Raw genomic sequence first — 24,676 nt, forward strand, 5'->3', positions numbered from 1 at the left:
ATATAGAATTGAGAATATTCCAGATAGAGATTATATAAAAACAGTGGTATAGTGAACAGGCAAAATACTTGTGCTTTTAGTCACAATAAGTTATTAAAACAAATTACTGAATCATCATACCAGTTTAGTACCATTGGTGGATGCCAGTAAGTGGTATGGCTGAGATTGAAGTATATGTGTGTTTGACTGCAAAGCCTGCTATTTTAGTTACACCATAGGGTGGGAATGTTTATGCCTTGGGTCTAAGGTGTTTTGTAGGAGATGAAAAGAAAGGTGGTCAGGAGCTAGAATGCTGTGGAGTTGGACCTTTATTCTTTAGTCTATTTAAAAAAGAAACTATATTCCAGTGGTTTTATTCACCTAAATATTAAATTCGGATAGGAAAGAAGTTAACCTGGCACTCCAAGTGTATAATGTATGTATAGATTTACTATTTTAAGATAATAGTGAAAATATTAAATATATTTTAAAATAGTCTTAATTATTAGATTTATATAAATGGAAATTAATAGTTCTCACTAACCCTCTGTCTCATCTGTAAGCATGAAGCAGCCCCTCTCCACCCGGCATTATTTTAGGCCTGGAAGTCTTTCTGACATACCTTTAGGGAGCTTCTAGACTCTTAAGTCTAATATGTTGGTTCTCAAACTATGACCCCCCGACTAGTAGCATCAGTATCACGTGGAACCTTGTTAAAAATACAGATTCTCGGCCACCTCAGATCGCCTCTGCCAAAACTCCTCGAAAGGAGCTCAGTAATCTTTGTTTTAGCAAGCCTTCTAGGAGGTTATGACAGACACTGAATTTGAGAAACGTAAGTCTAATAAAACTTGAAACAGTTAAGGGACGGAGCATACTGAACTCAGTTACAATCTCTCTGGGTCTCTGTTTTCTATAAAAATGAGATTTATACTAGATTGTCCTCTGTAGATTTTTAAACCCAGTGTTTTAACAAATCTGGGTCAGTTAGTGAGTTGGCCTACTGATTGTCTTCCTGGATCAACTATAAGTAGTTCAAACACATAGTCCAACTTATTTTTAATACCTGCTGAAAGTAAATAAGCTAGAAACAAGAAGGCATCCTCAGCTCTTCCTCTGCTTTGTAGCAAGTCACTTCATTTTACCAGTAATCTAGTTGAATCTTGAATATGCTCTTCTTTCTCCACCTTTTCCCTCCCTTAGGACCAAGTAAATCTGAAGTTCTCACTAACCCTCTGTCTTATCTATAAGCATTAAGCAGCCCTGTGTAAAATAGAAAAAGTTACCCCTACCCCAGCCCAACTGACAGATTAGAAGGGCCCCCTTCTGGAAAGATGCAGTAGTACACATGGCTTGGCAACGCATGGGCTGGATTTCACTCTCCACTCTGCCTCCTTGGTTGAGTGCTTTTTGTGCAGGGTGCAATTTTTATACCCTTGGACCACTGTATGCTGTGATATGTGCACTGTGAGCTACACAGTGCCACCACTATACATTAAGGCACTTATCTTTTACCTGAGCAATTTCTTTGGTTTCCTTAATTTTAGATTTCTCTCACCTTTAAAGAAATGCATAATTTCACACTCTTTCCTGAGAAATTTACATTTAATATTTGGTTTGAATATTAAAAATTTATGAATAGAGATACTGCCTAATCTAATTATGTCATTCTGCTAATCAAGGGTCACTTTCAAGTGACTCCTGAGCCTTGAAAATTTGCATATAAGGGTACTACGACATCAGTATATTCACAGATTTATCTTAACATTTGTTTCACCTAAGAATCATAGTTGTTTTTTTCACTCTCCCAATAATAGACAGGAATAACACTTTAAGTTTCTCATACAAAACCCAGTGTCCAAGCAAGTGATGTACTTTTACAATAAGTAATTTCATGCCAAAATAATTGTATATATAAACTAGTCTCACTGGCCAGTTTATACTTTATTCCTTGTTAAACTGACACATACTTTATTCCATGTTAAAAACAGGCACTGTTTTCTTTCTAGCCCTGATATTGAAAACAGAGGTGTCATTGTTTTTAGCACATGGTCTAGCTGACCAGTGCTGTACATCTTCAAATTTGCCAAGTTAGGAAAAGAACTTAGTATCCTAGCTTAGGTGCAATAAACTATAATCAGTTGGCTGCAGCAGTAGCTACTGTTTCAGAAGTTAGTTAAACAATAGCATTTAAAAAAGCGTAGATAGTGTTCTGTATATTTGAATATACATTTACAGTCAAGATAATCCAATAACAAAGTACAAATTATCTTCAAATAATTACTTCTGGGGTGTTTTTTTTTTTAAACTTTTTCTATTCAAAAAGCCATAATGCAAGTTTTCTCACTTTTGTATACAGTGTTTAACCATGCAAGTGAAAAGGATTTTTGTCTTAATGATCTGAGTTAAGATTTTTAAATTTTGAACACTACTTGCTCTGTTTATTACATTTATATTCCATAGTTGTCTCGTTGGGGTCTGACTAGAAAATCAAACCAGTTGTTGTAATAGAGGTTAATTTAATATGAAGAATTGTTAACTAGGTATAAAGTTGTTAACCAGATTGTTAGAAGGCAGGAAGGTAACTGAGATACCAGATTTAACTGCCAAAGCAGCCACCACTACTAGGATTGGGGGTACAAAGGAAAGGGGTGGTAATTAATAAACCTTTAGCACAGAGGAGGGGCCAGGTGGAGCTGACCTCTGAGGAAGAGGACGTTGCTCGTCTGGTGCTGGTGTGTCAAGCGCAGTAGAGACCCTGATCTCTGGGCCTGGTGCTGGTCTGTCTTCGAGGGGCACACAGTGAGGCTGGTTTTGCAAAGGAGGAAAAATTGCAAACTGGATCCTGTTAACAGCTTAAGGATAGAATTGTAGATGCTGGGATGAAAAAGCGAGTTTGGGATGATGCTCATGGGAACAGCAAACAGTCAAGTCAAGTGACGCCAATAGGAAGCAGCAGGTCTCTTTCCCTCTTCCAAGCCTCCCTATTGGCAAAGCCTGAATGTGACTTGCAGAGCCTCTAGCATCAGAAGGCGGAGGGCTGAACTTGGAGTGGATAGACAGGAATTTACATACATATCAGACTTTCAAAGTTAGGGGAAAAAACCTAGTAACCTAGCTTATGGTCTTAGGTAAAATCAACGCACAAGTTCTTTAAAGGGTACAAAGTTTAATCATGTCATTGAAAAAGACTTCTATTGTAATGTGCTGAGCAAGAGTTTAAAATTTTGACTGCAGTATTCAATTTATTAAATTTCTATTCCATACTTGTGAATACTATCTTATGCTTTTTAACTTAAATATTTTAAAATCAGGGATAATTAAAACAGAAAGCACAAACCTTGATGGTTTTGTTATAGCAAGCAAGTCTTTATCTCCTATTACCTTTATCTGTTTTACCTAAACTAGCCAAGCTAGATGGCTCTCCATCCATTTCCATGCACTGAACTTCCCTGACTCGAGGCTTTTGCTCAGGTTAAGTCTTGCCTCCGACATGCCCCATATACTCCATATGTACATGTTAAAATCCTACCCCTCCTTCTAAGCCCTCCATAATCATGAACCCCAGTAAAGTTTGCCCTAATCTAAAGAACTAAATGTTCTCTCTCACCAAACCTTTCATTTTTTTTAACTAGTCTAAAAATACCTTTATTCTTTTTACACAGAGACACTCCTCACCAACTTCAATACCTGGCCAAAAATCTGCTTGCTTTTAAGAATCCACTTACTCATCATTCTCTTTAGAAAGTTGGCCCAGACTTTGTACCCCAACCTCCACAGCTGGTGCTCCCCATGGTATCTTAGGCGTACTCTATCATGACATTTTTTCCATACTCTTTTTTTGGGTGTCTATGTCCTCTACTAGACTGAATATCTTGCTATCCCTAGTGCCTAGTATGATACTGGCACTGATTGTTTTGAATTAATAATTGAATGTTAAGTGATTTGTCAAAGATCTTCAGAGCAGAGCTAGGTCTCCTAATTTTAAGACAGATTTCTGCACCCCATCCCTCCTCAACTAGACTGTAAATTTCTCTGAAGCACCTAGTACAGTGCTCTCTTTATTAAAATTACATAATTGAAATGATTTACAGATATTGACTGAGAAAAATCTAAAAGGGAGAAAAACATTAACCATATCCAGTAGCATCATTTAAGTTTGATTCCTCCAGTATGAGACTAGAGATACAGTGGTCCTCTTCTGAGAATTAAAAAAAATCCAGTCTAGATAAGTAGGGAATTAGATATCAAGAATCAGCTGCTAATTATCTTTGCTTGGCACTATTTTTGCAGTCCCAGAGAGTTTATATCATTGTTTCCCAACTATTAAAGAAGACATTTAGGTTTTGATCATATCTCCATTTCTCCTCACTCCCCCCACACATTGGAAAAAAGAGGTAAGTGTCATAATTTTGCCTCTTGCTGGGCCTCATATATGAAAACATGAGCTCATTGTTTGCTTCACGAGAAACAGGAAACCTCTGGGATAATGTGTCTTCAGCCTGTCTAGTTGGTATGGTTTGTGAACCCAAGAAGAGATACAGGAAGCATTTCTTTTTCTTGCTCATGATTATAAAAGCAATATGTATACATAAAATAAAGATTTGGAAAGTGCAGATTTTAACCGGAAGAAAAGTATCAACATAATCCACTACCAAAAGATGACATCACTAGTAATATACTTTACATATTTTGACTTTTTTTCTGGACATCCTTTTATGTAACTGAAATTACATATCTATGATTTTGACCTGTCTTCACTTAACATTATAGCATAATCATTTTGCTATGTTATTAAAAACTCTTCATAAACATTATTATTTTTTGCCTTGTATTTATTTAATGGGTATCTTATACATAAATTTCTCTGTTATTAAATAGCTGAGATCCATTTTTTCCTTTATTTCAAACAACATTTCAATGAACATCTTTGATTATGAGTCTCTGAAGGTATTGTCTTAAATACCTTCAAGAAGTATGGTATCATAAAATATTTACCAGAAAATGTTTTAATCAATTTATTGTTCCACTAGTAGTACGTGAGTGTGTCTTTTTCACAATTACCACACCAACTTGGTTAGTCTCATTTTTAATATTTACTTAATGAATCTTTATGAATGGTTTGTCATTGTACCATCTAAAAACAGCTATTTTGTATTCTCTTCCCTCTCCTGCACCAACTTAATCTTATCTGGGCTCTTTCCTGGCAGGGGAAGACAGAGATGATCACACAGGAGATACCCTCATCCTTCCTTTACCAAACTCAAAACCTGCCTTTCTTTGAGCCATGGAGAAATTGTCCCTCCATTTACCAAGAGTGCATCCCTAAACTAGTACCCTGGATCCTGTCCCTTCTCATCTGCTCTCAAGGACCTTCCTGCGTTAATTATCCCTTCTCTTTCCTGCATCTTTAGGTTCTCCCTCAGCTGGATACTTCTTGTCACCACTCAACCTGCTGCATGATCTGCCATTAAAATAAAACAAAAAGAAAAGGGCCTACTCTTTAGCCGTATCCTTTTCTAGCTTCACCCTTTTTTCTCACGTCACTCACACATCTCTCTCAAAAGAGAGTATTTATTTATACATATGTTTACATTTCTCTCCTCTCATTAAAACCCTGTATGGAAGTGAGCCAGCAATTCAGCGGAAAGCTGAAGATACGATGGGAGTTATGGGCAGAGGGCGTTTGCCTGTCCTCCAGCACTGTTGTCGCCACGTTCAGTGGTCTTCGTACTGTTAGGTCCATGGATACTAGTTGTCATCCTGCTTGACCCTCACATACGCAGAGTAGTTGTCAGTATCGATTTCTCCTCCTTTGAATCTTGCTCCTAAAGTGATTCCACACTTTACTGGTGTCCCCCCACCTCTGACTTGGTTTCTGTAGGCTCATTTTCACCCAACCTGTGTTCCTGAATTCCTTAGGGCCCAGTCATGAGCCTTTTCTCATGACTTCCTTAGATGACCTCATTCACTCTCATGGCTTTAAATGTCTTCTGTGTGTCAAGGTTGCCCAGATGTGTATCTCCGGTCATGACCTTTGCAAAGTCAAACTTAGCATATGCGAAAGGAAATCCTTGGTCTTCTCCCTTTTGAAATCATCTATTCCTCCTGTTTACTTTGTGAGGAAATGGCAATTCCACGTACATGTTTTCCCAGTGACCTTGAGTTATTTTTTACCCCCTCCCCTGCCACGCCTTGGCATCACCCCGCTTAACACTGCGGTCAGTTACTCACTGCGTGCTGGGCTCTGTACTAGTATTTTATGTCTGTTTCCCTCTATCTGGAAGATTGTTCATTTGTTTAAAGAGTGGTGTATTGTTCCTTCAAGACTAAACCCAAATGTTATCTTCCTCTGGGTATTAAATTTCCAAGTGATAAAATTTTATTTTGCTTTTAGACTTTCTTATTTCTACTTATTGTACCATTTAGACAATATGGCCTGTGTGGTTCCTACTTTTAAAACTCATTATAGATTTTTTTAGTGGTTTTTGACACTTGATCATTTTTTTTAAAGTGTACTAGAGTGGGTTAACATTTTTCTGTATAATGGTTTTTTCATCCTCATTTAATTTTTAACAGTCTTTTCTCAATAGATGGTAAAGCAGGATGGGATGTCTAAAGAGTCCATTGCTGTTCATGCTGGATTGCACCTTTCTACAATGTTAAACATACCTTTGTAGTTATTTTACATACTTTTATATTAGTATTATCAATCTAGTGACTTTCATTTTACTAGTCAGCTGGTATAGCCCATGCATCATTTGATTTTTAACGTTTCTTAGTCCTTCTGATTTAGTTGTGACTCTTGTAAATAACACATAGCTAATTTTTCTGTTATTTTTATCCTGGGTCCTTCAGTAGGTAGATGAGCTGATTTTTATATATAATCAGTCTTAAAATGTGAGTTTTTGATTATTTTATTTATTTCAGTTATTAAATATTTTATTGACAAATAATACTTAACCTGAAAATATAATTACCACAAAGGAAATAAATTTTTCATTATCCCAGCACCCAAAAACAATCACTTGTACATTTTGCTTTATGTTCTTTGTTTATGTATGGAGGAAGAAAGGATGAAAAAGAAGAGAAGGGTGAAGGGGAAAACTTATGTCAAATATCTTCACATTATTGTTAATTTACTTGTCTTATGAATTAGTAGCTTGTACTCTTAGAGCAGGAAAAACAATTATTCTTTGTTTTAGCACCAAGCACAATGCCTGATGTATAAACATTGAGTAAATGTCTGGGAAATGAATAAAAGAAAGAAAGAAATGAACTTAATTTTTCTGTTTTTTCTCTAAAGATTTCCATGGAGAATGATTATCTGGGTCCCCGAAGAATCGAAAGTCTACAAAAAGAAGATGCTGACTGGCAGCGGAAGGCTCACATGGCTGTGCTATCTATTCAGGATCTCACTGTCAAATATTTTGAAATAACAGCTAAAGCTCAAAAAGGTAAATCTCCAGTAAAATATCCTTGTTAGGTATTATTTAAAATGTGTAGTTTAAGTATTTTATGTTCACAATAGCTGTATTTAAAAGTATATAAAGACCACTGAAAATCCTAGCAGATAAAGAAGATCACTGTTAACAAAAGTATATCCTTTCAGTCTTTTCTAGGCATGTGTGTTTACATGTATTCCACCTTAAAAAAAAAATAGTAATGGGGTATTGGTATAAGTGTAATTCAATCCTTACACTAACAGTTCAGTTATAGACTCCATGGTTTAAGGGCACAGCTTCCAGTCAAGACTGCCCTCACCTCAGACACTGTTCACAAATTTGGGGATCCTTAGGCCATCTGCACTTCTAACCAAATGGTTACAAATTTAGGAGTCCCCACACCCCTTTTAGGTTCAGTAATTTGCTACAGTGACTCACAGAACTCAGCACATACTTACAGTTTATAAGGGGTACAAATTAGGACAAGCCAAATGAAGAGACTCATGGGCAAGGTCTGTGAAGGCCCGTTCCTTTTAACTCCCATATGTGGCCACAGAAATCCTTCCGTGGCTCCTTGATAGGCAGGTTCAAAATCACTGCTATCCATTATTTTAATAATCTATTTACCCTGGCATTGATACAGTTTAGCATTCAGGTTATTCTTTCAGCAAATCCACATTTCCTTAAAAGTTTCATTTACATCAATTTATTTATTTCTGTAGGATGCCAGTGCTAAATGAGAATATTTTCCCTGATTCCTAAACATCATTTGGCATTGTCATTAAAAAAATAAAACCAGCAATTTGATAGGTGGAAAATAGTATCATGTTTTTAAATTTTGCATTTCTTTGGTTATTATTGAGTGTTGATTTTTTTTCATGAAATAATTGGTATTTGCATATTCTTTCTTTTTTTCCAGTTATATCTTTTGCCTATTTTTCCACAGTAGTATTTTTTCCTATTGATCTGTAAGAACTCCTTATATTCGTTATATTTTTATTATATTTGTATTATATATATTAACTCTTTAAAATTTTTTGCAAATATCCCTAAATTTTCCCTCAACTTTTTTGTTATACAAAATTTATTTGTAAAAAAATCAGCTTTTAAGAATTTCTTTTTAAATCTTTAAATTATGTTACTTAATTTGTTGTATTTTCTAAAATAAGTTTCTGTGTTCCTCCAAATAGTTAAAGCCTACTAAAAAAAAACCTTTTATATACTTGGATTTCTTTCTGGATTCTCTTTTTCCATTGATGTGCCTTGTCTTGTGCTATAATTACTATAGCTTTGTAATTGAATTTATTACTCAATTTATTAATTAACCCCTCATCATTTTTTCCCCCAAAATATGCTTGGTTATACTCAATTATTCTTCCCTAAGATAGTATTATAATCCTTTTTTAATAATTGGAATTATTACACACAGCTATCTACTCTAGACTCTGCCCCCGGCAACTCCTCTGCTGGTGTTTCTCTTCTTAAACTTTCTAACTGCTTTAAAAAAAAAAAAAAGGCGTTATTTATTCCCAAACCAGTGTAATTCTGATCAAAACTGCAATGTTTTAGAATTTGAAAGAGGATTTTAATATTCATGGGGAAGAGTAAATGCTTTGTTTATTAAATAAACAAATGTTATAATTTGAAAAAATACATTGTGTGGTTGGTATATCTTGCCATTTATTCAAGTCAGTTTTCTTCAGGAACGTTTTGTAGGGTTTTTCGTGTTTGATTTTTCAATCTGGGTTCTACCCATTTCTTGTTCAGTTCACTTCTCAGTGTTTAATGTTTTATTTCTGTTATTATGAAAGAACATTATTCCTTTTAACTGTTCTGAGTTTTATTTTTTAATCTTCAAATCTTTCATCCTGTTTTGGTGATGAATATGCTGTAGAATGTGTTGGGATGCTTGCTTAAATGTTTCACTTCTATACAAAGTGAAATTTGATAGCTATGATGAAAACTGAATAATTCTGTGTGATTTCTATTTGTTGAAATCAAATAGAAATCAAAGAGTAAAATAAATGGGGTTTGTTTCTTAGATTTAACAAAATGCTTCAGATACATAGAATTATAGTTAACATTTAGTGTTTGGCTATAAGTGCTTTCTTTCATTCTTTCAAGGTATGTTTTAGTTGGAGATGCTTTATTATTTTAATGTTGATGTCAGTGATTTTTGTGCATAGATGTTTGCAAAGCTGTCTGACATTGATGCTTACTGCTACTTTGTAAAGTCATTTTACAGTTTCAGGCACCAAGGTTAATGTGTCCCATCTTTCCTGTTCCTGAAATACGGGTATTTGTCTAAGCATGTGGCAGTATTAGCTTAGAAAGTTTTGAGTAAATCATATTACTTGCCTCCCCATCCTCATTCTTTTTGGAAAAATAGTGTAATGTGATTAAGGAATTTTGAAAATCACATATACTCTATTATTCTGCCACCATTCTTCATCTTCTATTCTTTCATGTCATTTCAAGTACACATGAAAATATTTTTCATTTAAAATAAGTTAAGACGGGATATTACTACAGAACTTGCAGGCATCAAAAGGATAATATGGGAAATACTACAAACAACTCTACACTTACAAAGATGAAGTGCAACAATTGCTTGAAAAACAAACTACTACAACTCACATAAGATGAAATAAATAACCTGAATACCCTGTAACTATTAAAGAAATTGATTTGTAGTTTAAAATTTTCCAAAAAAAGAATTTTTCAGGCCCAAATGGTTTCGTTGGTGAATTTTACCAGACATTTAAATAGTAATAGCAGCTCTGCACAATCTCTTCCAGAAAATAGAAGAGGGAGGAATAGTTCCAATTTATATTAAATGAGACCAGCAGTACCGTAAATCCAAGACTTCATAAAGATAATACCAAAAAAAGGGGAAAACTACAGGCCAGCATTCTACATACAAAAGATGCAAAAATCCTCAATGAAATATTGACAAATTTTAAAATATTAAGAAAAATACTTTTAAAAATTAACAACCATGACCAAGTGGGGTTTATCCTTTGTGATTCAGTATGTGAACATCAATCAATGTAATCCACCTACTGAACGTCTAAAGAAAGCAGTGGTTTTTAACTGGGGGTGATTGTGCCACACAGAAGGACACTTAGCAGTGTCTGGAGACATTTCTGGTGTCACAGCTATAGAGAGTATCAGTAGCATCTAGCAAGATAGAGGCCAGAGATTGTGTTAAACATCCTATGTTGCACAGGATAGCCCACCCTTATGGCAAAGAATTTTCTGGTCCATAATGTCAAAAGCTGAGGTTGAGCAACCCTAGTCTTAAAAAAGCATGATCAATATATCGATAGATGCTGAAAAAGCATTTGGCAAAATACAACATCGTGTGTGCTGAAAATAGTCAGCAAACCAGAAATAGAAAGGAACTTCCTTAACCTAATAAAGGGCTTCTACAAAGACCCTAAAGCCAGCATCACATTTAATGGTAAAAGACTAAATGCTTCCCCACCCCAAAATAGGTAAAAAGTCAGGAATGGTCCGTCTTACCACTGCTATTTAACATAATATAGTAAATCTTAGTTATAATATGGCAAAGAAAAGGCATATAGTTTGGAAAGGAAGAGATAAAATAGTGCCCATTCACAGATGATAACATTGTTTATGTAGAAAATTGTATGGAATCTATTTATAAAAACTCTTGTAACTAACAAGTGACTTTCTCAAGGTCACAGGAAATAAGATCAACACACAAAAATAAATTATATTTATCTATACAAGCAATGAACAACTGGAAATCAAAAATTTTAAAACAACAGCATGTATAATTCCTCCCAAAACAAAATATTTAGGTATATATCTAACAAAATATACAGGCATATAATATCCTTTATGTCTGTCAAAATACCAGCATGGTTTTTGTTTGTTTGTTGTTGTAGATATAAACAGGCTGGGTCTAATTATATGGAAGGACAAAAGAACTAAAATAGCTAAAACAGTTTTGAAAAAGAAAAGAACACATTGGAAGAATCACAGTACCTGACTTTACAAATTACTGTAGAGTTACTGTGGCATGGTATTGTGGAAGGGATAGACTTGTTAATCAGTGGAAGAGAATAGAGAGTACAGAGATAGTAATACATGGCCATTTACTCATTGATAAAGCAAATCAATGGAAAACAACAAATGGTGTTGCAACAATTGGCCATGCATATGCAGGAAAAATGAACCTTGACCTAAACCTCATACCTTATACAAAGATGAACTCAAAATGGGTCTAAATGTAAAACTATAAAACTTCAAGATGACAACAAGAGAAAATTTTTTGTAACCTAGAGTTAGGCAGAGAGTTCGTAGCAGTGACACCACAAATACAAACTAGAAAAGCTATGTGATGTATATTAACTGTAAAGAAAAAAATTGATAAAATGCATTTCATCAAAGTTAAAAACTTTTACTCTGCCAGGGACTGTCAAGAGAATGACAAGCCAAAAGAGTTTAAGAGAAAATATTTGCAAATAACGTATCTGAAAATGAACTTATATCCAGAATATATAGAAAACTCTTAGCTCAAACAATCCAATGAATAGTGGAATAATAAAATAAACGATCCAGTTAATAAATGAGGAAAGGATTTGAACAGACAATTCACCAGAGGATAAAGATGGCAAATAAGCACTTGAAAAGATGTTCAACATTATTAGTCTTTAATGCAAATTAAAACCACGGTGAGATACCAACACCTGCCTATTAGATTGGCTAAAATAAAAAATGCTAATGATACCTAGTGCAGACAAAGACGCAGAGTAACAGGAACCCTTCCTGCACTGCTGGCAGGAATGCAGAATGGTACAGCCTCTCTGGAAAACGATTTTGCAGTTTTTTTATGTAGTTAAAGATACACATACTATACTTTTATGACCCACCAGTCCTTCTCCTGGGTATTCACCCTAAAGCAGTTTGATAATTTTTAAAGTAACAATTGAAAGAAGAAAACAATACATTATGTTAATAGTGGTTCCTTTGAACGTTTAAAGATGTCTTTCCCTACTGTAACTATTTTTATGATAACTGTGTACTTGGTTTAGACTGCCTTCTAGATGTACTCTTCTAATGTTTTCTAAAAAGGCTTTGCATTGTGGTTTTAAAAAAATATAACCATTACAGAAAATTTAGATTAGAGGAAAAAGATACTCCACGTCTGTAACCCTACCAGCCTTATGTGACCACTTTGTATGTCTTAATTTTTTTCTACATCTGGTTTATTACAAAATTGGAATGATTCTGTATATTTTCTCTTGTATAGTTCATAGTTTATACAATTCTGATTATTGCTCTTATTTTATACTTATACTTTACTTCTCCAGTTAGAGGCAACACATTTTTGTATGTTGTGAGCATCATTCTAGGGTTCCAAATACTTGATCAAAGTCATTGTAGACTTCTTTATATCTCGGTTCTGGTGACTATCCTAGCAGATAGTCTTTGAGCCCCAAAAGGAGAGATACTTAGTTTGCTTGACCTTTTAATTTTCCTTTTCTGAGAATGTTTTCCTCCTCCCATGTAAGAGGAAACAGAATGATCTCTGTGTGGCTTTATGCTGTTGAGACTAATAGCCCTCCTTTGTTTCCAATCAGAAGGTAACCTTCTCTTTTTAGAAGAGGAATAAAATAGGCCCTTCTTTTATTTCCTTCCCTATACTAAGCCAGGTGTAACCTAATTTTGATATATTACTGCTTAGCCTTTAAAAACATCTTAAATGGGCCTGTTTCTGACAAGTATACATATGTTAGAACATTTTTTTATATGTATATAGATTTAACACGATACCTTGTAAATACCAGGCCTGTGTAGCCTTTAGAGCTTTTTTTACATATAATATCATCATAGAGCATTATTACTGGGTTGTTATCTTGATAATGTAAATGGTCGTTTTAGCAAGAATCTTTATTTTTGCCAGCAGAGAGAGAGAAGAATCTGTTTTAGAGGTATTCCAATATTGTTCTTAGGGGTATTCCAATTATTCACAAATAATTTTCTTCATTACCTTCATATTCCTGAACTGTTGGGAAATAATTTCAAGTGAAGTGAACAGTAATCAGATGTAAGAAAACATTCCATCCAAAGATGTTGGAAGACAAAGTAGTGACAAAGTCTTGTGGTAGGTAGAAATTAGGACAGGGAGCTGCTCCCCAGGCATTGTCCTGAAGTGGGGGGCAAGAGAAAAGGCTCCCAGCTATTTGTGAGTATACAGAATGTTTGACTCTATGCTGGGATTACAAGTTCAGGTAAAAATGGGAGAGGCAGTAGACTAGAGGCTTAAGCAACTTGAGTACTAGTTTTAACTTTACTATTGTAGGTGTGTACCGTTGCTTCTAAGTCACCAAAACTCCTCAGTTATGCGGATCTATATAGAAGGTGTTGATGATGCATAACTTACTTATTCCATTAGGATTGCTGGGCAGGTAAACAGGGATAAAATTTAATAACACCGGGTTTGTGAAAGTATTTTTTAAAGTTTTAAAATTAATATGACAACTCAGTTTCATTTTCAGAAAGTTATTTCTGAGGATGATTTAAAATTCTTATTGAAGACATTAAAATCTAAGATATTCTTGAATTATATTTTAAAGCTATTGTAGGTAATTTATCAAGGGAATAGGATTGTGTGTTTATCTGAGTGTATGGTCAGTGAAATCTAAGCCTATCAAATTCTATAGTGTCAATTTGTTTTCTGTCTTAATGTCTTTTTTTAAAATTATTATTAATAGCTGTGTATGATCGAATGCGAGCAGATCAGAAGAAATTTGGTAAAGCATCATGGGCAGCAGCTGCTGAACGTATGGAAAAACTCCAGTATGCAGTTTCTAAGGAGACTCTGCAGATGATGAGAGCTAAAGAGATCTGTTTGGAACAAAGGAAACATGCACTAAAAGAGGAGGTAACAAAAACTCAGAAAAATATATGAAATTTTTAAAAAGATATACTATTGGATTTTTATCTTTGTACAAAACTGATGTTTTTTTGACTCTACAGGCAGCCGTTCATTTTGCACTGTTTCTGTGAGATGATGGTAACACACATGATGGGGCCTATGATTTGAGTTGCTGCTAATAGAAGAGTTAGACACACGTGGTATTTTCACAGCATCACAGTGTGACTGTCGGCAGCAGTGCACTGTTAAAACAAAAAGGAGTTCAACATTAGAATTTTTGTTGTCTTTAAATTTTTTTGTACTGTAACATTGAAAGCTTTCTGACAATTAAGAAAGTTTCACTACCCAGAGAAGTTTATTAAAATTCCTAAGGCAGTAACATTTTGTTAGACTTGATTATATTATGCGCAAACCATTACCCTCTTTTTTTTCTTTTCTTTATTTTAAACGTGTTTTTCCAGGACCCATCAGCTCCAAGTCAAATAGTTGTTTCAGTCTAGTTGTGGAGGGTGCAGCTCACAGTGTCCCATGTGGGGATCGAACCAGCAACCTTGTTAAGAGCACCACGCTCTAACCAACGGAGCTAACCAGCCACCCCAGACCATTACCTTTTGGAACTTCCCATTTTATTCCTTCTAGTACAAAAGAGGGTTAGTTGAGGTTCAGTTTTCTTGACTGCTTCATTAGGACCTCTTCATGGATACAAAAAAAAATTGTCTTAGAAATCCTCAAAAAGGTTACTGATATATTTAAAACATAAATGAACTCTTAAAAATTAACCACTTTTTTCATTGTCAACCTGTTCATCAGTGGTTTTAGTTTTTCTCATAGTGCCCTATACAGCACTGAATATACCATTGATGCCCATGTCTTGCTTGAAAATATTGCAACCATTAAATGCATACTATTTCTTTATGTCTTAGGCCATTAATTTAAAAATACGATTATATGTTTTATGTTTTATTATTAAACGGGGCCAGAACAGATTGCTTTTTATGAAATGGTACTTAAATATCACATTGGTCATTTGCTGATAGTTTTTCTGCGTATGAGAAGAAGCAAATGTTAAGGTCTCAGAGTACAGTATTTTTGAAAATAAGGAAAGCATATAGTTTTGATAGTGAAGATGAAAGCAGGTGTTAGGGATGAGGGTGTTCTGGATGGCACATAGTAAGACTTGATGGTTTAGGCATCACTGTTCAGTTTGTGCTATTTATATTCAAAGTTAAAACTCAAAATGTTTCAAAGATGAAAAGTGTTCGAATTATTAAGTAAATTTTGGATTGTTTTCCCTTTCATTTATCCATTTTCTGCCTTATTGAGATAATTAGTAATTTATTGATACCATACATTATTTAATTAAGCCTTTTTGGGGGGGCGGGAATCAAATCACTTTTTTAGACCAATAGGCCATACGTGAAATATTTCTAAAACCAAACTCCTTCATTTCTCCATAGCAGGTCTTTCTCAGATCTGTCCTTTCTGTTTAGGGCCCATGGTTCTTCAGGATATTTCAGGCCCAAAATTTTTTAGGGTCATCTTGAACTCTTCCCTTTCTTTTCCTTTGCCTTCTTTTTCTGCCTTTTAGAATTCTACCCAACTCAAATGTCCCTGCTCAGTCATTCATTCAATAAATATTTATTAAGTGATTTTAATGTTTTTGCCTGGAATTATAATAAACGATGGGGATAAAATGTGATTAATACCCTCTTCCCCCCCACACATACATACTTTTTAAAAGCATAAAAAAATGTGATCGTGGTGTTTAGAGTTCTTAGAGTATGGTGGGTGGGGTGAGACATATGCAGTGTGAAAGAGCTATGAGATTGGCAAGTATCCTTATGGACAAAATGGCAACATGGACCATTGGAGGAGTACTCAGCTTTGCCCCAGAGGTCACAGGTGAAGAGAACTGCATGTTCCAGGAGTCCCAGTGGGCGCAGGAAGAGTTAGCCTCGTTATTTGGAGAAGAAATGGTGAGAGATGAGATTAGAAAAATAAGCAAATTTTGGGTTTGGCCTTCTGTGTCCTACTAAGGAATTTAAATTTTACCCTAAACACAGTAGGGAACCTTTGTAAGTTTTTAATCAAGGATCAAATTTGTTTTTGTGAAATATTATTCTGGCCAATTTATAGAGAATTGATTGGAAGGCCATTCTTAAGTCCTTAGCCCATTTTACTTTTCAAACTTTATTTCACTTCTGATCGTAGAAAGCAAAGCATTTCTCATAAATGAGTATATAAATACCAGGAATTTGGACCCTTAATTCAGCAACAAAGGAGGGTTAAGTTGAAGGCAATAAGGAATTGGAACAGCTTAAACCTACATTATGTTTTGGCAACCTGAAATTGCTGCTTTTAAAACTACTCGGTTGCTGTGTATTCCTAGTCATTTGAGAACTGAGTAAAGCTCAGGTCCAGATTGCACATGTCTGGGCTCCTCCTGAGTCTACATGAGCTGTGCCTTTGTTCAGATAGCCCTGCAATCATCTTGAGTAGGACATTAGTAAAGGAGGCAAGAAGAGTGGATTTTTGTTGAGCAGAGGCGACTAGCTGGGTGAGGCGACTGAATTTATTAGTTATTTTAAGACAGCAGTTATACCTCAAGGGTTAGATAAGAATAAAATTATTTGATTCACCATTAGATTTGTAGTACCTAGTAGTTTGTAGCCCAAAATGATTTTTAAACCATATTTTGAAATACAAATTCTACCATTTAAAGTGTATAATTCAATGGTTTTTACTATGTTAACAGAATCTTGCGACTATCAACAGTCAACTTTAGAACATTTTCATCACCCCCAAAATGAACTTGTGCCCATTAGTCATCGTTCCCATCTCCCTTCCAAATCTCCACAGCCTTATACAACCACTAATCTACTTTTTTAACTATAAATTTGCTGTTCTGGACATTTTAATATAAATGGGATTATAAAATACGTGGGCTTTGAGTTAGCATATGTTTTTAGGTTCATCCATGTTATAGCATGCGTCAATGCTTATTTTTGTTTTGCTTTTTTTGTGTTTTTTTTTGGGGGGGTGGTTTTGCCAAATAATAGTTTATCGCATGGTTATCCCACATTTTGTGCATTCATCAGTTGATGAACATTTGGGTTCTTTCTACTTTTGGAGCTATTATGAATGCAGCTATCAACATTCATGTGGAAGTTTTTTAATTTATCTTGGTATATAGTTAGGTGTGAAACTGCTATTTAACCTTTTGAGGACCTGCCAGACTGTTTTCCAAAGCAGCTATACCATTTACATTCCCACCAGCAGTGTACAAGGGTTAGAATTTTTCTACATCTTTGTCTACCTTATTGCTAATTTTTCTTAAAATTTGTCTTTTTTATTATAGCCATCCTGGTGGGTGTGAAGTGGTATCTCTAGGTTTTGATTTGCATTTCCCTGGTGGCACTGATGTTGAGGATCTTTTCATGTGCTTATTATTGGCCATATACATCGTCTTTGGAGGAATGTCTGTTCATATCTTTTGCCTATTTTTAAATTGGGACTTTTTAAAATATTAAGTTGAAAGAGTTCTTTATATATATTCTAGATACAAGTCTTTTGTCAAATATATGACTTGTAAACACTTGCTTCCATTCTGTGGATTGACCATATTGGTTTTTAAAACATTGACTATATACAGAGGGTGACAAAATAGTGTTTACACATTTTAAGGAAGGGAAAAAACTATTAAAATTGTAATAATATATACCAATAACAAAAGAGGAATATAAGTCATCCGTATACATATTTTTGGCACCCCCATGTTTGTGAAAGTAGTACATTTTTGTCTCTAGAGAAGAACGAAATATTGTCTCTGTTTTTATAAATACAGCTTTATGAAACATTTGGGGGGCTTAGGTCGTAAACCAAATGTCACTGACATTTTAAAAGTGCATATGCTTATCTCTTGTTTAAAAAATAATGTATGAGGTAACCTATAATGTATCATGGCTGTGATCTAGAAAGAAATCTTTTTGTCAATGGATTTTAAATTGTTTTTCCCTTACATTTTCTTATTTGCTATTATTGTTAAAGGTAAAGTTGAAACTTGTCCTGGAACTTTGTCACACTTTATATTCAGAATCTCTTTGCAAGAATTTCAGCCCCTTCACCTGTTCCCCTGAAGCATTTCTACTGCAGTCTCCTTTTCTAGTTAGCTTTCTCTTTATGTTACTAGCTTCTGGAATTTTCTTAAGTTCCAGAACTTTTAAAACTTAAAATCCTAGCACGTTATTGACTATGAAGTAGAGTACCATTCTTTTTCTTCATCACAATGACTAGCTGTATGGTTCTGATCAAGCCGACACTGATTTGTACTGACAACATAGGGCGCCTAAAATTGCTGCTGAGCATAAGATTTCTGACTACTTGCTTTTGCTAAGAACATTGTTCTTATTAGAATTGGTCTAGGGTGGTGGTGGAGGAAGGGTGAGGCTGAAATGGGCCCTGAGAGTCTGAGATGATGATTATCTGCGGGGTCATTTTCTCTGGGGCCATCCTATTACCTTAATAGTCTGTTTTATAATGTTCTAGATTGTGTTTGAATTCTTCAAAGGTTTAGTAAAACTCAGTTAGTCATTCTTGCCAGGTTTATGCTTGTTGTGTGTATATAATGTACGTATTGTGCTTTGTATACATATCTGTGAAGATGTACTGTACCAGTTTTATTAGCATTAATTTAAGGTGACCACATTACTCATGAAGCAGAACAAATGTCAGTTATTAAGCCCATCCCAAACAAATGCTTTGCCAGTGAAGGTTTTATAATATGGTACTACCCTGTGATTTAAGTTGTGGGGAAACTTTTGTTCTTTTAAAAAAATGTTTATATATTGTGTCTCCTTAGGTTATTTTAAAGACAGAAACTTCTGATATGACAAAATAAAACACAAACATTAAAAATAGAAATTAAATTGAAAATATTTAGTAATATTTGTTATGAGTATAATGCGGAACTTGAAACTAAATTTCTGAATTAACACTGTAATATTAGATATCATCTGGGCAAGCAAAATTCTACTTGACTTTTAAGTTTTCTTTAACAACACTAGTACTTAGAAATAAGTACTATTTCTTTTAATCTGTTTCCTTTTTAAATGTTTGAGTCTTGATTGTAGCCATTTTTAATGCTTTTGAGATCACAGACTACTTGCCCCTTTAATAATTTGAAAGCTAGGAACTTTGAACTCAGAGAAATACACATTTACACACAGCTTTGCACACTAATTTAGTAGGTTCCCTAAACCTCTGACCCAGACTATCCACTGGTGTTCAAATTTTTCCACCAGAAACTCCTGAAAATGTCAGTGCTTTTTTGGCCCAATACTTTTGAAAGAATCCAGGTTGAGTTTAATTTCTTGTGACTGTCTTACTCCACTCTTTCAATAGTATACTCCCTACCAATCCAGATTTAAAAACAGTACAATCTAACTATCCAAATATACCTGTAGTTTTAGATTTTGTATTATTTACAGATTACATCAGATATATTTTAAACCACTGGGCAAAATTAAACTGCATACAATCACACAGGGTTAGGAGTAGGATATACATGAAAAGTATTATTAAAATAAGGATTATTAATGAAATAAGGGTATTTATAGTAATTGAAATAGGAGATACTAAAATTAAAATGCCACCATAACACACATCATAGAAAATAGAGTTACATCTCAGTTGCCATGTGGACTGTTACCACCTGGTTAATAGCCATGTTCTCTGGTTAACAGGGAGTTAACCAGAAAACCCTTTGGATGCTCATCCTTGTGGATGAAAGTTCTTAAAATATATCAGTGTGCTTTCTTGTCTTGGCAGAGCATTTTAACCATTCCCCATCCATTTTTAAGAAACTGTTTCTACAGAAACTCATAGACACAGACGATAGTTTAGTGGTTACCAGAGGGTAAGGGGGGTGGGGGGTGGGAGATGAGGGTAAGGGGATCAAATATATGGTGATGGAAGGAGAACTGACTCTGGGTGGTGAACACACAATGGGATTTATAGATGATGTATTACAGAATTGTACACCTGAAATCGATGTAATTTTACTAACAGTTGTCACCCCAATAAATTAAAAAAAAAAAAAAGAAAGAAACTGTTTCTTTGAGGTCATCTCTATGAACATACATAAACTGCTAGACTATTGAGCAGACTCTACTGTATATACCAATCCTGAGGCTGGGTCCTTATTTCAAAATTTCGTCTTTCTCTACAAGCATATGGCTAAATTATAATTAATTAAGGTTATATTCCTCTCTGTCAGTTTATTTAATTCATCAAGTATTTACAGTATACCGTAATGGACATGAGCTCAGGCTGTAGACAGAACTATTCAGCAGAACTTCCTTCAGTGATGGAAATAGCCACATGTATATTGAGCTCTTGAAATGTAGCTTATGTGACAGAGGAGCAGAATTTTTAATTTAAATTTAAATAGCCACATGTGGCTTGTGGCTTCAGTATTGGACAGAGCAGCTCTATAGATCCCAATTCTGCAAACTTACTACTTATGTAATCTTGGGTGAATTGCTTAACCTCTTCTTAAAGTATAAATATTATATAACTTCTAGGAGAGTTATCATTCCGTGAGTAAATGTGTATAAATCATTTATAGCATAGTGCCTTGGGTAGACTAAGAACTCAGAAATAAACATTAGATGCTATTCCTCTGATCTGTGTTAGGTATTGTACAAAAATCATGGAAAGGAATACAAAGACGGGGAAAATGTAATTCCCATGCTTAAGATGTTACTTGCATTTTGGATGTGCCTTTCCAAAAAGTTTCAACCTCAAGGAGCTTTGATGTTGTGGAGCCTGGACATATATGGGGAAGCTGGGATGCTTATCTAGGCAGAGAGGTTTTTTTTTTGTTTTTAATTTATTTATCAATGAACAGATAGGTAAGAGTCTGTTCCATATCTGCACACTAGAAATTTCAAAGTCTCTAGGTACAAAAAGTTGGGTCCACCCTAAAAACTACAATTAGTATTTACTTCGTTATGAAATTTTATTTTAGCCATCTATCTAAGTCATATTTTGATAACAGTTACAAAACAAATAAATATAAAAGGTTTATATATTTCAGGCACTGTCCTTAGTACTTTATATTATCTCACTGAATTCTCAAACATAACCCTTTACGCTACAAGCTCATAAGCCATTCTCTGAAACCCCTGAGGCCAGATATGTTTCAGAATTCTTAGTTTTTCAGATTTTTACAAAGCCAATTTAGGGTTCGTAACTTTCAGACAAGTGTTGGTATTCCAGTAATGAAACATATAGATATTTACATTAAATGGAATAAATAGGGACATCAATTTGATCATATTGTCCTTCTAAGTGATTGTGAGATTAGGTTATGACATCAAAGAAATTATGGATAGTTTTAGTTTTTCTAAGATTTCTGAAATGTGGAATTGTAGATAATTCTGTCAGATTGTATGTATTATCCATATTTGTGCAGCTGTTATTGGTGGAACCTGTATTCATATGCAGGTTTGTCTGGTTCTAAGTCTCATTTTCTTTCCATCGTTTCCACATAAAAGGGCTAGTCTTGATTGAGAGCTTGCCTTTAATGTCGTTTCTCTTATGCTATGCATGGTCTTTATGACTATTCTTTGAACCGTCGTTTCATTTCTTGTTTACTGACATATTCTCTAACTCACACAATGGTGGGTGCTCAGTGTATATTTGTTGAATGAATGGCTCAACCCATAGATACTCTGAAAGCTGTTTTTCACAACTCCTCACTTGTCATGGTGTTTTCTAGCACGGTAGGGTGAAAGGCACGACAAGGGGCATTGTTAGTGTATATATATATATGTTGCTGTGTATCTGATTTCATGGTACAGTACAGTCAGTCAAAATAGGTACACACGGTGGGAAGGGTCACCTGTGGGGTCATTAGTGTATGATGTACTTATGTGTATATATGGACGTTGACTGCTACTTCATTTCCTTGCTAGATTTATTACAAAAACATTTTTGTTTCCTTTTCCATATTTATTAGAATGGTACCTCCCTACTTTTGTTTAGTAAGAAGACCATCCTTGTAGGAATTGGGAGAATTGGGTCTCGTTTCAGCGTTGCTGGTATTCCCTGGGTTATATTGGGAAGTCACAGTTTGGTTTAGGTTGGGGTCTTGATATCCCGATATCAAAAGTTTATTTACTTAGAAGGGTCAAAGTTGAGGTGAGTAAAATTTCAAGGTAGCAGAGTTTTCATTGGCACTTAATTGTCTACTTTTTTGAGCAAATTAACCTAGTTTCTAGGCTTCCTTCTCGTTCAGGGAAGCACTGCCAACAGGTCCAACAACAACACCCCTTCTTTGATACCTGCCTTCTCTGTACAGCGCCGTCGTCCAGAATTAGTGCTCCTTCTGCTCTGGATTCTTGTTCCCTTAGTTCAGGCTGTCAGCTGAGTTAGGTACCAGGAAAAAATCAGTCTGGAAATTTCAGATGTGGGGAGGAGATTGGGAGCAGCATAGCCTTCCCATTCCTTTCACTGAAGATTTCGCCTCCATGTGCAAGTTTAAATAAACCTCAGAGAACCGCTTTGCACTCCCAGATTTCCCTGACTTGCCTTTTATCCCTTTCTCCTTAGCTTGTCCCATAAAAATCCTGTCTACTCTGGTCCTACAACCCTCTAACTTTTCCTGAAGACCACCACTGCTCTACTATTTGTTTTCTTAGAGATTGGGATTTAATAGATCCCTTCTCTGCACTTCTGCCCCTGAGGAGGTTTTGTCCTTTTGAACCCAGCCATAGCACATCTACCTCTGGACTCCCTTGCTCTGAATAGAACTCACTGAACCAGGAAATTGGGGGTGATGTGACTTATTGTAAGAGAATACCCGCTTCCTTTCTCAGTTGATATTTGATATTCGCTGTATTCTGGTATCACTATGCATCTCAAGTGTTTTTAAGGTACATGAGCCCTGGGCAGGGATCAGAATATTGGTCTACTTGTAATTGAGGCAGCTGACAAGGTAAAGGTATGTCAACAGGGCACTTTGAACTTCCTTCCTTAGCAAAAGAATTGAACAGGACAGTGCTAGGGTAAGCCTTAGCACAAGGAATGTGGCAGATAAAGGGTCACTTCTGGCTGGCAAGATCTGGAAGTAGTGAAGATGGAACTAACAGCCTCGACTGGACCCAAACAATGTCACTGGAGAACTGATCCTAAGATGAAGATTTTCAGACTGATTCACACTAAGGTTTTACTGATTATAATTCCCCACTTAGAGAATAAAGCCTTCTAACGTTACATGTTTTCCCTGTTTATACGCTGTGCTCACAGAAAGTGTGGGTGCAGGTAACAGAGGAAGATGCATCTTGGGGCTGTGTTCTCCAGAGCTGGACAAAAGCCCCAAGATAGTATGTAAAGGAATGTTTATAATTTAAAGTGAGATTGGGTGTCTCAGGAAATAAATCACTCCAAGGTTCCTCTTCTTTTGTGACTTAAAACAAAAGCAGCAAGATTTCATTTTGTCATCGTTCTCCCTGAGCCACTATAATTAAACCCATTTGGAATTTGTTCCGTATTTACTGTTTATCATTTGTAACATTTCCTAATGCAGCAAGACCACTGACTTACAACTTAGACAACTTATTATTTATTTATTTATAAAATGTCTATAGCATTTATTACACAGCACTATTTAATTCATCTGGTTATTTTTAAGTGCATACCACTGAACATTTAGACCACAGCCTAACTGTTGGCTTTGCAGTTCAAAATTTTTGTTAAAGAAATTTGAAATTATATTCTAAGAAAAACATGTTACTCATTGGGTAAGAGTGTGTAGACATCTGGACTGTAAAGGCTAGAATCTTGTTTAAAACATACTGTCTTTATATGCTAATATGTTTCACCAGCCAGAAGGGATTATTTTGTAGCAATAAGAATTCACTGTTTTTGCTGCCATGGTTGTCCCAGGACTACCAGGAACTATTTTCCTATTATTCTGGAATCCCCAGGTGATGTCACATATGAGCTCATAAACATTGCTCTCATTTTCCTCTTGATTCCTCCCCCACTCCCTTTGGTAGCCACTCCCTGGGATACCACTTGAGGACAGGGCCTCCTCACCAACGCTGCTAGTTCCCAGCAAACTGATAACCTGTGCCAGGGGTCTCCTGGAACTTCTAAGCATGAACTTTTAAACTGCCAGAGTGGTGGTGCCATGTTCTTAGAAGAAATGTCCTTGGAAGAATGGTTACTCTCTCATCGAAAACTATGCTTGTACTTCATATCTTACAGACTCATGAAAAGCTATTCCATCAGCTTCTTCTTGCAGCTACCTTTCTCCATAGAGCCAAACAGGAATATG

General features: G+C 35.3%; 1 protein-coding gene across 1 annotated transcript in view; it reads left to right on the forward strand.

Moving 5' to 3' along the window:
* JMY (junction mediating and regulatory protein, p53 cofactor) overlaps positions 1 to 24,676 on the forward strand; it is an 85,539-nt gene that overhangs the window by 37,628 nt on the left and 23,235 nt on the right. The window contains exons 3-4 of the mRNA XM_019728183.3: positions 7,286 to 7,436; positions 14,171 to 14,340. Coding sequence (XP_019583742.2) covers positions 7,286 to 7,436; positions 14,171 to 14,340 — 321 coding nt within the window. The remainder of the gene's footprint in view (positions 1 to 7,285; positions 7,437 to 14,170; positions 14,341 to 24,676) is intronic.

The sequence above is a fragment of the Rhinolophus sinicus genome, chromosome 3, assembly GCF_057876585.1.
Source record: "Rhinolophus sinicus isolate RSI-liver-muscle chromosome 3, RSI-T2T, whole genome shotgun sequence".
Taxonomy (NCBI): Eukaryota; Metazoa; Chordata; class Mammalia; order Chiroptera; family Rhinolophidae; genus Rhinolophus; species Rhinolophus sinicus.